The sequence below is a fragment of the Aulostomus chinensis genome, chromosome 5 (assembly GCF_037954235.1).
Source record: "Aulostomus chinensis isolate RoL2024-O1b breed Wild chromosome 5, RoL_Achi_v1.0, whole genome shotgun sequence".
Taxonomy (NCBI): Eukaryota; Metazoa; Chordata; class Actinopteri; order Syngnathiformes; family Aulostomidae; genus Aulostomus; species Aulostomus chinensis.
This window is the reverse complement of record NC_141324.1, coordinates 17,276,918-17,289,172: the sequence shown is the minus strand read 5'-3', so window position 1 is coordinate 17,289,172 and position 12,255 is coordinate 17,276,918. Positions and strand designations below refer to the sequence as shown.

The 12,255-nt window shown below is 43.9% G+C and overlaps 1 protein-coding gene across 2 annotated transcripts in view; it reads left to right on the top strand.

Moving 5' to 3' along the window:
* ephb1 (EPH receptor B1) overlaps positions 1-12,255 on the top strand; it is a 159,473-nt gene that overhangs the window by 37,784 nt on the left and 109,434 nt on the right. For both annotated transcript variants that reach the window (XM_086203572.1, XM_086203571.1), the window contains exon 2: positions 9,575-9,639. In XM_086203572.1, coding sequence (XP_086059698.1) covers positions 9,575-9,639 — 65 coding nt within the window. The remainder of the gene's footprint in view (positions 1-9,574; positions 9,640-12,255) is intronic.

Here is a 12,255-nt window from a genome sequence, read left to right as displayed (position 1 = left end):
CTTTTGTGTTCAAGCTGAGGTTTTGTTGACCTTATGTGGAGTTGAGATGATGATGATGATATCAATTGCGGATACTCAACTCAATTGCTCGGTTTGATTCAGTAAGACGCTCTCTGCAGCAGGAGTATACTTCAAACACGCTCATTGGCAAAGAATAATCATGTGCTTCCTCCTACAAGGAACAAGGATTTTTATTTTTTGATGTTTATTGTTATTGTTTGTGGCGGGGGGGGGGTGTCGACCTATCTACCTCGCCCCACACCCTCGTCCTCGTCCTCACCCCACCTTGACCCTAAACAGCAAAAGCGGTTGATGATGTCTCTGTTTGTCTTATATTTTTATAACTTTCTTGTTTGCTCAGGCCTCAGTTCAGGTTTCACTTTTTTTTTTTTTTTAGGATTGTTTGACTATGTGTCAGAAACTGACTTTCTCTACCATATTTGCCCCTCAAAGCCCCGCTTGCTATAAAATCCAACCAGGCGAGTAACACTCAAGAGGCCTCCAGAGCCGCTTTACACATATTTGACATTAACTCAACACGATTCTTTTATTTCTCTCTATTTTTTAACTTTTGCAAGACTGTATCCCTTCCCCCTTTCCTCGGTACACTCACACACGCGCGCACGCACACACACACACACACACACACACACACACACACACACACACACACACACACACACAGCAGTATTAATCCTCACTGTCTTAATTAGAGTCAAGGACTGCAGTGGGAAGCCATTGAGTGACATTTTGCACACTCAGCACTATTTCCTGGCCTACTTGAAAAACAAATATGCTTTAACTCACTCCAGATAGCCCATTAAGTGTAGCTTATGCTGCTAAATGTCAGCTTTACACAATCCCAATGCAACCTGGAAGCGGTTCCTCTCTCTGTCAGTCTTCTCAGCGTCTCCAGGCAGCAGACGGGATGATCGGCCAACTTTCAGATGAGAAGTTTAGAAATGTCAAAGCTCTAGTCGATTGACTTTCATTCTGAGGGTATTCTCCTTATGGGAAAGGTTAAATCACATTGTCATTTTCATCATAGTTTGGTACTCGGAGTATAATATTCCAATTCTCCAAGCAGGAGAGAATTTCTTGGCACAGACTTAAGTGCTGTAAAGTGATATTATTCTGGTCCTTGCGGTTCACGTCAAATCTTCCACACTTCAGCTTCAGGGAATTCTTTTAGTTGTGTCATTAAAGTGTTCACATTTCTGTTTGTTGTTATTGGAAGGACAGCTGAGTAGGCTGGAGCAGGAGTTGCAAAGAGGATAAATGACAGTGGGTGGGTATGGTTGAGTGACTGGGAAAGCAGCCAAAGCCTTGTTCCACAGCAAGTGAACCAGAGGAGAGAAGTCTCCCACTCCGTCTAAATGCTGTTTTGTGAGGTGAGGAGCCTGATAAGAGTTGTAATTACCTCATTTTACTGCAGCAAATTGCCAGGTTTCTTTAAAAGCAGACAGGCTGGCTGAGGTAATATCTGCAGTAATGAGTATTGTGATGGCGGGGAAGCTGCACCGCTTCCATGCGAGGTTACTATGCTGCTGGTGCACTGCCACAAAAAACCAGAGATTCCATTCATTACGGTTGAGCTATAGTGGGGTTTAAGATTGAGTTTTTCTGACTATGTGTTTTACAGCATGAACATACAAGCAGAAATTTCACTTTTTTCCACATTTTAACATTGACACCATTTTTTTTTAAAGGTATATACAGTATACATTTTGATCTTTAAAATATTGTTACTGTATGTGCACAGAGGCAGAGTAATCGTACATAAACAACGACAAAAAAGCAGTAGCCTGTGATCGTGTGTATAAATTCAGATATTTTTCATTTAAAGTGGAGGGGGTGGATAGAAATAATCACCTAAATGGTACTCTAATAAAGTAATTGCAGATTTTCCTCAGCGCTGCCATTACAGTCTAAAATACTACATGTACAGCCAGTTCTGTTTCTGCTGAGTACGTCAGCGGCGTCACGAGTTTTGTCTGAATGAAAATCGCCGTCTTTCACCGGCTTACCTGGATATTATTCAACCGTTTTCATGGAAACGTGAATATATCCTCACTGATCGGCCTGAAAGCGATACTCTGCATTTAGCGTAGCCCCTCCGTGATGTGATTTAAGTTTTTAGCCATAATACTACTGAATTTTTCAGTTTTTGTTTAATTGGTAATTGTATAAGATGTTCCTAATATTTCGTCTGCCTGACCTTACCAATGCTTATAAAATGTTTAGTGCATCCAGAAATCTAACAAGTGTGTGTATTTAGGCATGTCCTGCACTGACATGGAGGAGTAGAGGGTATAAAAGTGAAAGGGATGAAAGATAAAAGAGAGGAAAATGTGTAGAAGAAGAGAAACGATGCATCTGGATTAAGAGAAAAGGAGGAGAGCGGGAGGAAGGGAGGGGAGAGGGCGAAGGTAAAGGGAGTGCGTGCAGGAGGGGTGGGTGGGTTATAATGAATTAAAGATGACACTCTCCAGCAGCCTGGTTTCTAAAGATCACTCTGTCTGCTAATGTAATGTTAATGAATGCAAATGATGTGCCTAACCTCTCTCTCCCCTGACCAAGGGAGGGAAAGGGAGAGAGCGATAGATAGACAGAGAGACAGAGAGAGCAAGATAGAGGTGCAGTGTGGCTGTTAGGTACAAATGTATTGTTTTTGTGTGGCTGAATGAGCGACCGACCACTCATGTATGATTAGATGCTGACTCGCTGCTCGCTCACTGTCTGTTGGCTGTGTACTGCTGTTAGCGACACCTGCTAGTCTTGTCAACGCTGAACCAAGCGAAGCCGACACAATGCTGCTCCAGAGTGGGACGTTTCAGATGCCGCTGTCCCGGGATCAGAGAACGGATGTCTGACACAACTGTCGCTGCACCGAAAAACACTTAAACAATGGCGTTTCTTGAAGAAACAAGCGAGAAATCGAGTCAAAATAGCTGTAAGTGGAGATATTGCCGGAAGAGATGCCATCACAGCAAATCAACCATTTGCTAAGACCCGCCCATCAAAGTTTACGAGGCAATCAGAGTTGGGGGGGTGCTACAGTACACTCCGAGTTCAGAATCGTGAGTCACATCCGGTTTCGCTCTGTTATATAGATTAAAAAGATGCACATGGGATAAATGGAGTTTATTTAATGTCGGTTCCTGGTGTTAGCATGTGATGATGTCACACGGTGCGTTCTGCTGATTGACTGAAGGAACTGTCTGACAATTCCAAACATGGTCACAGCCATGGAACCTCAAAGCACCCTGAGCGTGCTCATGCTGGTATCAGGTCTGAAGCGCAGCTCTGATGTTCACTTAGAACAGAACAGCAGGGTGTATGAGGTGAAATGTTGCTGATCGGGCTGTGACTGCGTGACTTGCCGCCATGCCACAGCAACTCCACGCTTGTGCCCCGACGTTTAGGCGACGTAGCCTCCCACATGCGTTCGGCCAAGAGAGAAAGTCACCTTGCTATAATGAAATGATCCAGTAATTTCATCATTTTCTGCATAGTGCATGTTTATTCATTTTCATACTCATTTCCCTATCTTGCCATCTCCCTAACATCTGCTGCTGGTTTCGCTTGGCCTTCTTGCCCCCCCCCCCCTTCCTCTCAGCTCTCTGTTCTTTTTACCCTTCTCTCTCCTTTCTAATAGTGACCTGCTCTTCTTTCATGCTGAAAATTTTTATTTTCACTCTGCCAGAGCGAACGACTGCAAACCCAGAGCGCGGTTAATACATTTTGTTGCCGCTCTAAGACATGCGCCAGGCGGGGCTTGTGCACCCCAGCGATTGGCGCTAAATGTCTCAAAGGATGGCAGATTATTTTCTGTTCAATTTTCAAATCAACCACATTGTCATTTTTTTCTGTCCTCGGGGAGACGTAGTAGTGTCTTTCTTCTGATGCATTTCTGTTGAGTGGCCTGTATCTTCTATTTTAAACCATCAGGATGAGTGGCATCCCTTCTCAGATATGACAAGTCTGGCGTCTGTGTTCACACCATGACTCAGTCACAGATATCACCTTTTTTTCTTCTACTTTTTTTTTTTTTTTACCCTGAAGCAACCTGCCTGCCGGACTTCCAGTCTCATCAACAGTTCATTTATTTTTTTCTCCCTGATGTGCAGTGAGTAAACTCGCTACTCTTCCAAATTGTTCTCTCTCTCTCTCTCTCTCTCTCTCTCTCTCTCTCTCTCTCCCCCTCTCTCTTTAAATCCGTGCACCCCTTGAGTGGACGGCTGATTAGTTTGGGAAACGCAGCAGCTTTCACTCTTGTGTGTTTGTCACTTTGTTTTCAGCCTCGTATTAAGATGCCAGACTCAGCACGCCACCACGGGGCTTCATCATTGTTAAGTGCTCATTTCAATCCTGCTGATTTCTCCTCTTGCTTTTTCATCTCTGCCTGTCTTTTTACCCTCCTCTCTCTCTCTCTCTCTCTCCCTTTCTCTCAGTCATTGTCCTCCCATCTTGCTTCCATATCTGAGAGAAGATAAAACCTTTTTTTAAATAATGCTGTTCGAGGATCTTATTTCGGCTTGTTGCTACAATCACAAAGAAAAAGCCCTCTCAAGCCTGGCATTCGGCATCTGGACATGATTGTCTCATTGAATTACAAAGTGTAGCAGCATCCTTGAACAGGAGGACATGGTGGAGGCAGGGCGGGGGAGGGGGGGGGGTTAAGGGATAGATGAATGGAAAAGCTGTGTTATGGGACGAGAAAGGAAATCTGTGGAGAATTGTCCGCTGTATTGACTAAGGAGCCGAGGAGAGCTTGAGTGAGGCGCTTTAGCACATGTTCTATCGACCAGAAGCCGTACAATCATACAGGCAGGCCACAAAAGGGGGGTGGGGGGGGGATTAGACAGACATGCTGCGACTCTTAGTTGCAGAGTTAAAGTGAGAGCTCAAAGAAGGCGGAGCAACTGGACAATCCATCCCTCCATCCATCCTTTCGCTGCTGTCCTTCTCTACCAGCTCCTATTTCCATAGACGCGCTTTTAGCGACATGTAATCATGCGCGTGTGCGTGATGTATCATGCGAGCGCTTGCTGACGTGTAATAGCGTGAAGAGGGCTGCCTTATCGATCTCTACTGCAGGGCCCCCCATCAATGTTTAATGCAGTCGCTCTCGCTCTATCATTTCTCTCTCTCTCTCTCTATCTGTATAAACAGCCTCACATTTCCTATCGATCTATCACTTGCTGCTAATGAGAAGGAGCTGTGCATTCTGGGATTGGAAGGTGTCAGCCCCCCCCAGTTGAATCTTAGCCTTTTTTCTTTTCTTTTCTTGACTAGGACACTGGCAGCTTAGACAATGAGCCCCATCCCTTGCAGGAGCTAATACTGCTCCGCGTCGTTGTGGTACGTCCTCAGGGCCCGCGTGCCCGGCTACACCCTGACACCTACAAGCTATTGTTTTGCTCCAGATTTATGAGCCGTGGTTGCATAGTCAACATTAAGCTTAATAAGTGACCTGCTTGTGAACCTGGTGTTTAATTTGTCGGCGCTGCAGGTGGAGCTGACACGGCAGAATGCAGGCAGGAACATATTTTTGGGGAGCTAAGGCAGCTAGTTGTATTAGCTGAGCAGGATACTGTGCTTTTGTCTGCATTGTAACTTAGTTGAATCCTATGAGAGTTTCCAACAGGCCAGCCCCTTATTGTTTTTTGGTTGCTGAGATCCTGTGACAGCCATATTGGATGATTGATTTTTTATAACACCTTAAATTGCTCAAAGGATGGATTTGGAACAGAAAAAATGACTACAGGTATTGAATGATCGGACATTTTCCCTCCCTTAAGCCATAGTGTATTGGTAATTAAAAAAACAAAAACTTCTTTGTCCTACGGATTTGTGCACTGCGAAACAGACCTGACGTCAATCAACTGCGAACGGCCGTGAATGTACATATTATATAAGTTTGATTTCTTCAACAAAGTGATGACAGAGGAAACAGGTAATGATTTCATAGGTGTGTTATTCAGTTGCACTCGTGACTGCAGTGACAACACACAGATTGTGAAGTGAGGGGTTACGTAAAATAATAATGATAATAAAAATATATGATCCAAAAATGTGTCCGCTTGTCATTTTGTAAGAGGAGCCAGCTTTTCTGATTAAACTCCGTATAAAATGAACCTCCTCAAATCCACTTATGATTAAATTGATGAACACACACACACACACACACACACACACACACACACACACACACACACACACACACACTAGGGACATTTTCCAAATCCCAACTGCCAGTGTGGACAGGTGTGGGAGCTCCACCCCGTTGCTAATAACCACTTAGCATACTCCATTTACTCATCTGTTACTCCCATATTCTGCTAATAGCAGACATTAGGTCACATGACACGGTTCAACTGCCCCCCACCCTTCTCCCATGAGTGTCTGACCCTCTTTTGTCTCCCCCTTTACCATCACGGGCCTTTTTCCCATCTTCTTTTCCCTTCAATAGGAAATGGAAAATGGCCCACCAGGTGCCTGTGTGATTTGACTAAAGCTTCTGTGATTTCCCCTGAGAAAGGGCTGGCAGTCCCCACAACGCTGGCTGGCGGTGAGGGCTGTTTCATGCTCCTATCTCCCCAGCTGACAGCGAGTCACACAGGCAGGTAGGCAGGCAGGCAGGCAGGCAGGCAGGCAGACAGGGAGGCAGGGCAGGGAAGCAGGCAGACAAGCGGGCAGGCAGACAGGCTATAGCTGGCTGCTTGTGGAAACAAGACAAGGCGAAGCTGGTCTTAAGGAAATTGAAATACTCTGATTGAAGCTGGGTGTGAACAAGGCTGTCATTGAAGGTGTACACAGAAAATTGCTCTCTGAGTTGGCTTGTGTGTGTGCGTGTGTGTGCAGTGGAATTACCTAGGCTAAATGGTTTCATGTCTGAGGATAGTTCCTCCCCAGTAAGTGGAGGTGGAGGATGAAAGGCCTCCTTTCCTTCACCGTTGCTTGTCATTCACTCCCTGTACTTTTGTTTTTTTGTTTTTTTTTTGTTTTGTTTTTTACCAAGACCACATGAACTACAGATGACAGGCTTGGACTGCTCCATCATTTGCAATGATTTATAAATCGCTGCGAGTTCAGATTTGAGAAAAAAAAGGAAAAAAAAGAAGAAAAAAAGAAGCAACAGCTGCGGGGTTGTGCTTCCTGTGGAAGACGAGGATGTAAAAGGGTTGGAACCTCTTCTTGCTGCTTGTGTCTGTGCATTTAATCAGAGAGAAATGTCTCTCTTTTCAACCAGTGCCAACCGTTTGCTGTGCTTGTGGACTATGTCTCAGCCAAGACACAACAAGCACAGTTCCTCAGAAAAATTCCCACACACCCTTCTTTATCTAGTGCACATCATCGCACAGACATACCATTAACCCCCCTGTCTCACACTTTTTTTCTGTGGGCACAACAAAAGCAGTTGTGTGCTTGTTGTGGCAGGCAGGTTAAATATGTCCTGGTTTGCTCTCTGTGAGACGAAAAGGTGTAGGTCAGAGAATGAATGTCTCTTAGAGGGTAAATTATGAATATGTCATGATACTGCAATGGCCGACATGTCAATCAGTCAATCACTTTATAAATATGTGTGTGTGTGTGTGTGTGTGTGTGTGAGAGAGAGTGAGAGAGAGAGAAAGAGAGAGAGAGAGAGAGAGAGAGAGAGAGAGAGAGAGAAAGGCCACATGGACACAGTCCTTCTATTCTGTCTAGAGCTTTATCAGATTTGCCAACCAAGCAGATGTCAATCAAGTAGATTGATTAATTCAAGACGGAGCTGACAAACATCTTTGGTGGGCTGCCAGATCTGTTTGTCACAGAGGAGGGAGTGGGAGAGAGACTAGGTCATCTTGGTGTTTCTCCATGTAGCATCAGATATATGACACCTCTGCCGCTCCAACAGCTCATCAAACCTCTGTGTTGCATGTCCTGGAAAAACTAGGAAGTAGGAAGAAAATATCAGTCCAAGGATTTATAAAGTCCTTGTGTTTTTAACGTGTTTTTATGTCCTCGTGGTCTAACGTGCGTCTGACAAACCAAACGAGCCCTGAAACCATGAAGCTCAGAGCACAAAAGAACAAACCAGGCAGGTAACGCGGATGATCCAACTGTGACGCATTCTGAAGGTTATTCTGAAGGAAGGTGATTGGTTCCCAAATTACTGGATCCGGTTCCCACTGTTTCATATCCTAGTGAAACGCACATATGCCGAAACATTTGTTTACAGGGATGTGAGCCAAAAACGATCAAATAAAAATAAAACAATGAAATGTGAGTATCCTCTCCTCCTTAACTTGGAACTGGAACCTTTTTGATATTTTTTGGATTGCTAGAAAGAAAGCAAAGCAGACAGTTCCTCCCGATTAGACATTTATAACAGGATATAAATGTTCTCGTTTCAACGACTTCATATGAATCTGAGGGATTTGGTCCAAACCCATCTGCAGTGGGACAAATCAAAAACCTTTCTCGTGATCCAGGATCGACATTTTGATCCGGAGCTCCAGTAGAAGTTCACCACTTGTATTATTATCCATGTTTCAACAACATTTGCAACCGCAAGACACAGAGGTAATGAGGACCTCTGCAGCCCAGATTTTTTGGGGAAAATGTCCCCAATTGGACTGAATAAAAGCCCAAATTTGGATATTTTCCTCTGCATTTGTGAAGCAGCTTCTTAAAAACGTAGTTTTGATCCTCCTGACAGGTCAGGGTATTGTCTGGAATTGTCCTTTCACACACAGAAGATTGTCCCTATCAGACCGAACGGAAATACTCTCATAACCAGTTCACAACCCTCATGGTAATGAAGTCATTTCTTAAAATGTATTCAGTATCAGTTTTTCCTGACAGAAGTTCCCAAATGTACTCATCTCTATTTTTTCCCTGCGTCTCCGTGTAATTGAGCCTTCATCGCCCAGTTTCTTTTCTTTTTTTAAATTTTTGACACATGATAGAAATGTCATCACGCAGCCTTTGAACTTGCAGGATTTTCACGTCCGATCAGCCTGATTCTGACATGAACATTCTCACATACAGCTGCTTATGTCCAACTATATTTAGATGCGCAGAAAAAAAGAAGAAAAAAAACTCAGACCACACAGACAAATCCAAAAATATCCACTTTTTTTGGGTGGGGGTGGGCATGAATGACATTTCCATAAATGGATACCACACGCACGCGTACACGCGCACGCACACAGGCACAGACGTGCAGACACACACACACACACAGGAAGTGAAGAAGGCCGAATGTGCATACTATAGATTTGTGCTCACGCTGAGAGAACACAATAGAAAGCTGCAGTATTTAACAGCATGACGGAGGCTTTCAGACGTTCCCTCCAGCAGAGTGCTAAGACTTTGTTTCCATGTCTCTTGTCATAACAGACATCTAAGCAGAGACGGATGAAATGCCGCTGTGAAGGATTCATCTCTTTTTTTTTCTGTTCATCGATGATAGTGTCAAGCGATCACTGGGGCTTGAATGCAGTTCAAGTCCGTGGAATGATACTCAGAAAATAGATGTTTTTGTTCCATATGTCTGTAACTCGTTCTTTTTTTTTTTTGTCTGCAGAAACCGTGATGGACACTCGAGTGGCCACAGCTGAACTGGGCTGGACAGCGTATCCTAATTCAGGGGTGAGTTGGACTGAAAGTTTTGATTGCAATATTCCTTTTTTTTTTGTTTTTTGTTTTTTTTGGGGGGAGGGGGGTTAGAGGGGAAAACAAAATTGCAAAAACATGACACTACGCATGCTGGTCCAGAACCAGACAGACACACACTCAGGAAGTCTGGGAGTACAGACTTGAGTCGAGCCCGACGTAGCTCCTATTATGGGTATTATTTTCCTCTCTGTCCCAGCTCATAATGACTTAATGACATAATGGGTTCACGTAAGCCCCAGAACACAGTACCTAAGTCCCTGTAAATGGAGGCTGGGGGGATATACCATCCACATAATGATACTGTAATGATACATTTATGCAGGGGAAGTGGAGGTATTAGGATGAAACGGGGGAGGAGGAGCTACACCAGGGAGGAAACGCTCAGAGCTTTCTCAGATTTCAAGGGAACTCTTTTCAACTTTCAGGTTTAGTGGTGCGGATGGAAGAGAGTGCCAAGTCAGTCAGAATTATTATTTTTTCCCGTTTTTGAAAGAATCACAGTATGATTGCCCTATTACACTAATGGAGCTAAAGACATTTTAAAGGTCTTGCTCTCAGTGCTTTAATTCAATAATTCATTGTAAAGCTCCACAACGCAACACTGATAGCATGAATATTGCAGGAGCCTGTCGAGGATAGACAATGGCTGTTTCCTCCCCATTTTCTGGGTCTTTGGGTCTTTATGAGGCATTTTACAAATGTGTAAAAGGAGCTTTTATTGCTCTTGCACAGAGCTGTGGTCTGTTAAAGCAGTGGTGAGTGGTTGGAGCAAGTTTCCTACAAACTAAAAGAAACTCGGATCCAGAAATAAACTCTTGTAGGTGCAAACTGGTGAGCGCCTGCACAGAATCGTCTTAACACCGTCTCGGCGTTGGTGTCAAATTGTATTTCTAGTGTAAATAAAGTGCATTTGTTGTTGCGTTTTATGTTGCTCTCACAAACTATCCGAGGCTGGAAAGTTTAAATGTTACATTCTTACAGGGGGAAAATGTTATATTTGAATTTTAAATGCCTTTTCCTCTATGAAGACAGAGGGTGTGACTGGTTGAGTGTGTCGTACAGTTAGCTGAATGTCAGTTTGCCTCAAAAACAAACAAAATGCTCCGTTATTGTCATGACAGATTACATATACTGATGTGACAAATACGTGTTTAGGGTACATAAACAGTAAATATTAAACTATTCTACTGCTTCTAGTGTTGTAAGATTATTTTCTCAAGAGTTGAGGAGAAAGTATCCAGTGACTGGGTAGAGATATCTACAGTGCTATTTCCATCAAGGTTTGTTCAGTTCAGCAAGCCTGCAGGCACACATAGGCTTCTGTCTGTGCTGAGCAGGGCTTTTTAAGCTGCTCCAGTTGTAAAGGTTCAGGCGGGGAGAGACCTGCTGCAGGGAGAATACCTTCATACTGCTACAAGTTCCACTGTTGTGCTGCTGCCTTGACCTCTCTGGCACAGTCAGCTAGAAGCAGCATGATACTGGAGCCTTGCATACTTACACACACACACACACACACACACACACACACACACACACACACACACACACACACACACACACACACACACACACACACACACACACACACACACATTCCCTCTCACTCTTACTTTTATACACACACACTGATTTCAGGAGTAGCATATCTGAAGGCTTCTATCAGACATGGGACGGGCTTCACAACTCTTTGTAATACTCAGACAAAACAAAACAATAGTTACCGTGGCGGAAAAAACTTTGTATTTTGTCTCGTTTGATCACGAGCAGACCAACAACTGTTTGTATCATTAACACCAGTGATCGAGGTGGGATTGTTCCGTGTGTTTGGTCATCAGCAGACAGCCACAGCGGGTCAAGGACAGCGCAAACGAAACAAACCTGAACTCGATCCATTATATATATATAAATGGTGAATCTTTGCGTCAACATGAATAATTCACCCTGGTTTGTCCCCAATCACCTGATCTTTCCTCGGCCCCTGTTTTGTTCTTGGTCATATTCAAATGAATAAAGAGGTCCGCATTTCTCGGCTGAGAGCCAACATCGGCCATGTCAAATCCCATCAATACCGTCAGCTACTGTGCTTGTTAAACAACAAGTAACATCGCAAATCCACACATGCGACGGAACTGAGGGTTCCTGTAATTGGCATCATTTGTAAGAGTGAACGCACACAAATTAACAACAGCAATTAATCACCGTGGCTGCAGCCTGCAGGGGATGTAAACGTTTGTGTTAATATGATGATATGTCGTCAACTTTGCCACACATTTTAATAATGGAGCATATTTGTGTGTGTAGCCAGTGGCTAAGAGGTCACTCTGCTTCCTCTCGTGTAACTGATGACTGCTTCTCTAACATTGTCCCTGTGCGTTAGGTGATACATCTCATTAATTTCTTTCCTGAAGAAGAAGAAGAAAAACAAGAAGAAGCGTGTGTGTGTGTGTGTGTGTGTGTGTGTGTGTGTTTCTCTAACCTGAGGGGTTCATTTTGAAGGAGTGCTGTGTTATTAGTTCCAGTGGTGTGAAGACGAGGACATCAGGCTCGGCCAGCATGTGACGTGTATAACACAGCATCAGTATGCAGTTG